Source organism: Limulus polyphemus, unplaced genomic scaffold, assembly GCF_000517525.1.
Source record: "Limulus polyphemus unplaced genomic scaffold, Limulus_polyphemus-2.1.2 Scaffold1911, whole genome shotgun sequence".
In the NCBI taxonomy this organism is placed as follows: domain Eukaryota; kingdom Metazoa; phylum Arthropoda; class Merostomata; order Xiphosura; family Limulidae; genus Limulus; species Limulus polyphemus.
In genome coordinates this window covers 37933-47223 of record NW_013667521.1, presented here as the reverse complement: position 1 = coordinate 47223, position 9291 = coordinate 37933, and the positions used below count along the sequence as shown (strand labels likewise).

Genomic DNA, 9291 nt, shown 5'->3' with positions numbered 1-9291 from the left:
GCAATTCTGAGTGTACTTATTGGCCTCTCTTTCTCCGTAAACAATATTCTAACTTAAGAGTAACTCATGAAAGTTATTTTGAATGTTTTTGGTCCATTTGTACATTTCTGGTCTACGACAGTTGTAGAGATTTTTCGTCCGCATGTTTATTATAAAACAATTTTGTAGGAATATTAACTATGTATGTTTAAAAAAAAGTGACCAGACATTTCCTTCATTAAAATAAAAATCTTCACAACAAACTATATCTTTTTGGTTGTATCATTTATTTACAATGGAACAAGACAAGATTGACAAAGAGCAGTATAATTATGAAAAAACAAACTAAAAATACACGGTCTCTTCTTTTTTCTTCTTTTTCTTTTTTTTATTTATTTATTATTATTATTATTATTAAATATCTGAAATGAAATTGTGAAGTATTCTTGTTTCATAAGCCAGGTAATTTTTACTTCTTTGGTAGTGTAAAGTTTGTTTTAAGACAAACTGGAAAATGTTTAACTTAATTTACACTCTATTTTTAAAATAGTTTAAAACTTACCTTTATAATAGAAGTAGATTTTTACAAATCAAGCAATGAGAACGAATTTCAATAAACCCCATGAATAATAACATTTCATCCTACCTTCATAGTCAAGCTACTAAAGCTGTTTATATACTGTTAACTGAATGTCAAGCAGTCTTGGAAATTATTTTTCAAACTGTGATTTTGTCTGGTTTTTATTTTATTAATTCAAGAGACAAATAATTCTTGAAGATCTTTCTTATACTTAAAGAATTTCATGGTATCTTATGGTCTTTCTGATTTTGAATTGGGGGGTGGAGTGAATATTTTTTAAAAAAATTACTAATTTTTTTTTCCTTTTACCTTAATCAAGGCCCCTAAAATACTTCCCTCATTCTTCATCATTTCTGTCTTGTTGACAACAGCACCATAGTGGCATGGCTTCAGTAACAAAACAATGATCAATATATATATAATTCTTTTTACATCTCTTCCACAACTTATGGCCTTTCTTTTTCTATCACCCAAAATCTTAAAATTATCCCCCTTATTTTTTAAACTCTTATTTGGAATAACATTTTGCTCTTACTTCAGAATATATTAAACACTGGTTGAATTTTTGAGTTTTGTTAATGAAATAGTTGTGTAAATGTTATGTGAATGGATTAATTTTAGTGTAATATTTCATCAACCCAGCTTCAGGTAACTGTTCATTGTGACAGTCTTTGATAAGGAAAAGAGGCCAACTCAAACCGCAACCATTGATTTGCAACTGGGAATCTCACCGCAGGGTGGCCCGCCTGCCAACGCCTGGTCCCCACATATGGATAAAAAGAAACCTCTTAAAAGGCCACGTATGGATAATCCTCCAAGTTAGTATATGTAAACTCGTTTGACACGTTATTTTTTTTACTCAACTGCACAAGAAAATATTAGTAATTGAGAATCTTGGAAAGTAAACGTTTTGAATAAAAGTATTCATTCCAACAATTTGCTAAAAGATTTTGTGTGTTTATTATCTTTAATACTTGATATTCTTTTATTTTGTTTTGATGTTTGAAAACTTAATCTTATAAGTACTTAATGTAAAAACATATCGATCCAGTTTACTGAATGAGTTTAATTTGAACAAAGCTTTAAAAATATAATTTGTAGTTCTTGCATATTCTTAAATTCCGTGTCTATTTGTGTGACTTTTCAGTAGGTGCACGTGGTCCTATAGCCAATGGCCCCCTGCACACCAGGCCTCTTGTGGCACTCTTGGATGGCCGAGACTGTTCTGTGGAGATGCCCATCTTGAAGGATGTGGCAACAGTGGCATTTTGTGATGCACAGTCCACCCAGGAGATTCACGAAAAGGTACTAAGTTTAGCAACGCTTAGCACGAACCATTTACTAAATCTTACAGTATACAACTAAAGAGATGTTCCCTTAGAAAGAGAGTAAAAAGGTGTGGCATTGATGTTTTAGTTTTAATGGATTGGTTGGATGTTTCATCTGGTATACAAGTAAGACTAATTATTAGACATAAAATTGCAGCATTGCTTTAGAGTTTTTTATTTTATGCAGTAATAAGCTCATGTTGACTGACAGATGCACACACACACACACACACACACACACACACAGAGTTCTATACCAATCTAGAGAATATCTAATCTTCAAATAGTTTAATAATGAAGATATTATAGATACTATATCAAACTGTTTATTAAAGTTCTGTTGAGAATTTTATGTTTTTCAATGTTACGAGTTCATAACAAATCACCTCGAACATTTAAATTATTCTTTATTGATCCTTTTTATCTAATTTCAAGAAACAGTAAAAATGATTTTCAGAGTTAACTCTCTAGTCCTAAAGTTATGCTCAGAATGAGCACATTGAAAAGATAAAAAGTTTGAATAGTATCTTAAAAACACATTAAAGTCATAAAAAAAATGTACTATCTTTAATAAAGTACATATTTTTGTAGTTATTCTCCACCTTCACAGTTAGAAAACAAGTAACTTAGGAAAAACTTAAAAACTTTATTTGTTGTTTACAACTAAGAAAACTGAAATGAGTGTTGCAAATCATACAAGTTTTCTTTCCCATATAAAGCTGCTCAATGGCTAATAGTCCTATGTATTTGTACCACAAAAAGTGTAATGTTGAGATATGTGAAAGCAAACTACATTTTGGAAAGAAGCCACAAGCTGCATATCAATTAGCAGTTTTATGCCCTGATGTAGTCAAGCAACATCTGACTAGTCACCAAAACGTTTCAAGGACAAGTTAACCTAAAAGTATGTAGTGTGACAGGTGTAATTTGATTAATATACATTGAATAATAGTTCACAGATACATACATTTTGAAGGATATTACTTAGGAGAGCTCAGTCTACATTGTCTAGAATGCAGTAAAAAAAATATATTTGTGTCAAATACAGTTAACCTAAGCCTGATAAAATTATGTTTATTTTTAGCAAGTAATTCTTACATAGATGAGATACATTGAGCTGTGTTTACATTCAAGTTATATTTATTAAATCTTTAAACCTGTAATTTTATGCATGTTTTGCTTGAATTATTTTCGTGATTCCGTAATAATTATTACCAAACCATATAAAAGTTGAATTTTCTTCATTTTGTGGACAATAACATGGTTTGGATTAGTTTTCAGCCAAAGAGACATAAATTTTATCGGATGCTTTCTCTGTCCAATGGGGATCTGCAGATGGATGCTGTCAGTGTCCGCTCGGGTTTAAGGTGTTAATACGTGTGTGCATTTCTGCATGCGTATATATGAAAATATTATTGAACCTTTTCGTACAGAAAGAAGACTAATGTTGTAACAGATATAGAATTTAATGTTATGATATATAGGCCTACCTGAATATTGACATATAAATGAAACTGGTTGTAAGAAAAGCTTTACTGAAGCACTTTAAATAAATTATAGTTCAGATGTGAACTTTGTGTTTGTATATGATCTTGTACATTTAGACAGCTTTACATTACTTTGTAAATATTTACTGAAGGGGAAAAAAATTTGATGTTCAAAATTGAGTCTTTTATTACAACATTCTTCTCTCCAGCCTCAAAATGTGATTGGTAGATTACACGGTAAGTTATCACTAGAAATTAAAATCCCAATTTCAGTACTGAAATTTTCATAATCTATATTGAGATTTTACTAATATCTTAAAAAAAAAGTAAAAATAAATATTCAATTTTATTTAAGTGAAATTAACTGTGGATTAGTAATGTGTAAAACATGCGATGTAGCGTAAGATTGATCTAATACACTCGTACGTTCTTAGAATTATACATCTACATCTCATACCTTCACAGTTATATCAGAAATAGCTGGCCACATTGTCTTAACGAATTAATTTATGTAGCTACATAATTTAGTGTTTTTTGTTCTCTTGATTATGCAGTTCCTTATATAAAGATTTCTTGATGATATTTGATTAATTATAATCTCTATGTTGTGAAGTAATTGTAGGTTTTAGACTTGCATTTTACTAGAGCTGAAAAAGAGGGTCAGTACTGGTGCACAGTTATTTATTACTAAAGAACAGTTTTTAAATTTTAGTTATATTCATACATAGGTGTACGTGTCTTATGCTTGTAGAGGTAATTCTGAATAATGTTTTTTCAAATCCTTATTTTTCCAGTGAGTAACTTCATAACGTAAAGCTAAAATTTTGCACCTTAGTTCCATTAATTTGAATTGTAGATAGAATAGTTTTGTAAAGAAGATGCAACTTAAACTGATATTAAAAGTTATATAAAAATATACAGATAACTTTACTCTTTTAAAATGTTCTTAGTTGATTAGAATTGATAAAACTATTTTTAATATTCTTTTGTTGAACCATGCTGTTATGAAATTTTAAGCTGGTTCATAAAATTTTTAGTCAGTGTTCCTGGAAAGCTTTTGTGAGATACGACATTGCAGTTAACTTACGAGTTCCAACCTGATTAACTAAATATATTATTTTTTGTACAAATCTAAGTATCCATCAGTTTTCCTCTTGTCAGATGTGTTTTTAAGAACTAAATAAAAACTTGAAAACCAGGCAGCTTGCTTAATTTGACTAGTGTGTAATTGCCACCCCATTTTCTTGGTAACATAAGCAGATCCTAGTGAAAGACTATCTATAATTTGTACTGAATACTTATATTCTTCACCAGAATATCTGGTTTTCCTTTTTTTTCTCCTACTGAAAATAACCTTTTATAATTAACATTAGTATTTTATCTAAAATTTTCAGCACAAGAATAAAATGATTTTCGGTTTCTGTTCTGACTTCAGTGGTTACATTTCTGTACAGTTATACTAATGATGCTTCTGTTCCGCGCATTCAAAATTCAAATTACAACAAGTGTGATATTTTTTGTTTATACAAGCTATATTGAAATGTTTGTAAATCAAATAATTATCTGTCTCAGAGTTTAGGAATTTTCTATTTATTTTTTACAGGTTCTGAATGAAGCAGTGGGTGCCCTCATGTGGCATACTATCACACTAGCTAAAGAAGATCTTGAAAAATTCAAAGCTTTGCGCATTATAGTTCGTATTGGTTCTGGTGTAGATAATATCGACATCAAGGCAGCAGGTGAACTTGGTAAGCGGAATTAATTTGTGTTAAAGATTTTATTTTTAGTAATTTATTTTGAAATATTTTGTATCACTGACTTGTCAGTAATCTTAATAGATGACCATACACATTGCCCTTTTTTTAAAGGGTTAGGGGTCAAGTTAGGTAAAAGAAATATTAAAATTGTTAATTTGCAAGTGATGAATCAAGATATTAGACATAACTTGTATACACTATATAGAATTAAAGTACCTTGCAAGTCTAATTATACAGTGTATACAAAGAAACGGGTAAGCTATAATAAATTCAGTCTCGTAGCTTAGCCTATTTGAATTAAATTTCAGTGACATAATTTTCAATCTCAGTTTCAGCATTTCAATAACCTTTAATTGTACCATAAATTTTCTAAATGTAGTTTTAAAATTGAAAAAAGAAATATTTAAAAATAATTTATTAAAGGTCAGTAACCACGGAGTAATATTTTTATTTTTGTAGACATGGTAAATATGAATTGATACAAAAGAATTATCAGTTTGTCCCTAGATTGAAACACCTTCAAAGGGTTGCTTGTAACTGAAATAAAAACAATGAGGAAGTAGGTATGTTTTTGTAATGCATTCAGTATTATTAATTGGTATACACTAAGGCCGGCATGGCCAGGTGGTTAGGGCGTAATCTGAGGGTCGCGGGTTCGAAATCCTGTCCCACCAGATATGCTTGCTCTTTCATCTGTAGGGGCATTATAATATAATGGTTAATCCCACTGTTCGTTGGTAAAAGAATAGCCAAAGAGTTGGTGGAAAGTGATGATGATTAACTGCCTTCCCTCTAGTCTTTCACTGCTAAATTAGGGAAGGCTTGCACAGATAGCCCTCGTGCAGCTTTCCACGAAATTCAAAACCAACCAAAAAACCTGGTATACATTGTAAGCCTACATCCTTCTAATAATTAATATCTTTACAGTTTTTGTAAAAGCATCACATCAGAAGAAACATCATTTCCCACAAACAGAATGTGTGTTCACTTTAGCCATCTTGTGTAACATGTTATTTTAAACATGTCATAAGAAATAATAACCTGTAAATATTTCAATAAAAATAAGCTTCTTGTGCTGTGAAGAAGCTATAAATCAACTTGTTAGTACCTAACTGACTTTGTACATAACATTAAAGGAGGATGAGAATTTAGAATTAGGTGATGTTGATACTAATAGAAGTTTTGGAACAATATCTAGCTTAGAATGGTCTTAAAATAAGGTACACCAATCAGTGGTCCGTGGAAAGATTGTATAAGTACAGATAGGTAGCAGTAGCATAGTGTATAGACCCAACTGTGGTTTGCCGAGATCGAAAACATGAGAACTACCGATCTACACTCTTGTGCGGAGCTTGGAACAACTTGTATGTAGTGTTTTTCAGGGTTTAACTTTTCCCACACATTTTACATGCCTTCTATACTATTCAATAGTAAGAAAGGAAGCCACTCTGAGTGTGTCATATGATTAGGTATTTTTGCAAAATGTTTTTTTTTTGAGTAAAATCTCCAAGGAACTGCAAAAGTTCAAATTATATTTATTATACATGGAATATAGAAATTGAAGTGGAATTGAAGCCATGGAAGCAATGAATCCTCTTCACAAGTCAGAAGGTGATGCAGTTTCATGTAACATCCATAACCTGTCTCACAGACCCTCATGAGATCTTGGTAATGACTTTAGTCCAGAAGATTAAGGGTTATTAAAAAGTTATTCAGGTCCATAACATTCTCTTTCTCATCCTGAAAACAAACTAATTCATCTGTCAAAAGTATAATCTTTATTCCAATTTATTTTTAATCATACTTTTTTTTAGATATTTTTTATGGTTTATAAGTGTGTTTATTTTTGTTTCGATTTCAGGCATAGCAGTGAGTAACGTTCCTGGTTACGGAGTAGAAGAAGTTGCTGACACTACGTTGTGCCTCGTACTCAATCTTTACAGGCGAACTTATTGGTTGGCAAATATGTTGAGGGAGGGAAAAAAGTTTCAGGGACCGGAACAGGTTCGAGAGGCAGCACAAGGCTGTGCACGAATCAGGGGAGACACGCTGGGTATTGTAGGGTTAGGTAAGAGTAGTGCAGTATAAGGCTATAGCCGTTTCTGTATGGAAGCTACTCTAAGACTTTACATCCTTTTTTTTTATAGTATTAAGTGTCACACCTTTTAGTGTTAAAGAAACGAAACATTTTTAACGTTTTTGTTCTTTCGTCAAACTCATTTGGGACCCATTATATAACTTTTCTCTGTGGTTTTAAGTTGCAACCTTTCATTAACATATTCATGTAGAAATATACTTCAGGTTGTTGTTTTTTTTATACAACTTTTGTAAAAAAACAGACTTTATAGTTTTATTTAAATATATGTATAAAATGTTTTGTGTAAACAAACTTAAACTCGTATATTTGTGTGAGGATATTTTTCAATTAAACCTGATATTTTCTTTCTTTTTGTTTTAGTATTCACAAATATTTATTAATTATATGTCTTTATATTATTCTTATATATTTCATTTTTTATGGAACCTTATTTCACACAGCTATGAAATTCTCAATCTTGCAAACAATTAATTAAGTGACAGTTGTTTGAAATGGTTTGAAAAGTTACTATTAGCAGGGATTGTTAAAAAAAACAAATTAAAACACATTGCAGAGTATTGTACAATAACTGGGAAAGAAGTGCTTTCCTCAAAAACTTATGTATTTATGAACCAAAATTATTAATACCAGTATCAACAGGTGTGAAATATTTGAATTTTGGCAGTTTTGATGTAGATATATGATGATTGTTCATACATAATTTTTTAAAGAATATATGAGCAGTTTCACTGGTAAAGTTTCGTTTTATTTTAAGATTTTGGGCTTACTATAACTTAGCTTGAACCTTTTTTTTAATTAAATTTGCTGTACACTACATTTGAATTCTAATATATCCTATGTTTGTGATCTTAGGCCGAGTCGGTACGGCAGTAGCATTACGAGCCAAAGCATTTGGGTTTAATGTCACCTTCTATGATCCATACCTTCCTGATGGCATAGAACGATCCTACGGCTTAAGCCGAGTTTACACACTCCAGGACCTCTTGTTTCAAAGCGACTGTGTTTCACTTCACTGCACTTTAAATGAGCACAACCACCACCTGATTAATGAGTACACCATAAAACAAATGAGGCCGGGTAAGGTACTTTTAGGCTTACGTACTTTTTATGCTGTTATTCCTGCACCGTCTTGTAGAAAGTAAATTATTGGGAAAGTTATTTGCTAACTGTCTTATGAAATGGTATATATCTAGAAATCGGTAAAATAAGATTAAAAAATATTAGAAATGTTGAAATTTTCTTATTTTTTATGCACTTGATGATAATTTATTTTCCCATTCACAAGCTTTTATAACGTAAATGTACGAAGATTTTGCTAAGAACTTCTATCAAGTATTGATTAAAAATTCAAAGCTAAAAACAGAATGAAAATAAATACAAGATTCGGTAGTTTTATCCTTAATGTAAAAATTCAGTTAAAAGATGTACATTTGCTATCAAATCAATGGAAAAATAGTTTATTTTGTCAGTTAACTCGACTGTTCACAATTACCAGCATGTGTAATACTGCCAAGAAGCTTCTTTTTTGAACTTGTTTTTATCTGTTTATGTAGTAAAGACTAACTTTTATGATATTATAATAGTTTCGATATTTGTAGGTGCCTTTCTAGTTAACACAGCAAGAGGAGGACTTGTGGATGAAGCCGCACTTGCTTCTGCTTTAAAAGATGGTCGGATTCGAGCAGCTGCTTTAGATGTTCACGAAAACGAGCCTTTCAATGCAGTTAGTGGTAGGTTTAAGTTAAGTAAAAGGTATTTTATATGATTATTCAGTATTTAATAAGCATAAAAGTAGGAAAAGATTATGTTGTTTAAAACTGTTTCTCAAAGGGAGTGGGACAGCAAGATGGTTGTGACAGACTTGTGGTTGAGAAACTGTGGCCTAATATTGCTTTGTTTTATTGATATTTGTAACAGTTGGATTCTTGGTGGTCTTAATTTTTCTGTTTGTACTGATTTGTATTCTGTTCACTTAGTTAATAGCCAGCAGGTTTCACATAATAACTGTTTTGAAGTTTGAAAAAGAAAATTGATAGCCAGCTTTATACAATCTTTCTGTGTA

The 9291-nt window shown here is 31.1% G+C and overlaps 1 protein-coding gene across 2 annotated transcripts in view; it reads left to right on the top strand.

Annotated features, from left to right (window-relative positions):
• LOC106465331 (C-terminal-binding protein-like) overlaps window positions 1-9291 on the top strand; it is a 60439-nt gene that overhangs the window by 48000 nt on the left and 3148 nt on the right. For both annotated transcript variants that reach the window (XM_013925545.2, XM_022393194.1), the window contains 6 exons: window positions 1202-1377; window positions 1707-1864; window positions 4978-5122; window positions 6993-7199; window positions 8082-8306; window positions 8828-8959. In XM_013925545.2, coding sequence (XP_013780999.1) covers window positions 1329-1377; window positions 1707-1864; window positions 4978-5122; window positions 6993-7199; window positions 8082-8306; window positions 8828-8959 — 916 coding nt within the window. In that variant the 5' untranslated portion in view covers window positions 1202-1328. The remainder of the gene's footprint in view (window positions 1-1201; window positions 1378-1706; window positions 1865-4977; window positions 5123-6992; window positions 7200-8081; window positions 8307-8827; window positions 8960-9291) is intronic.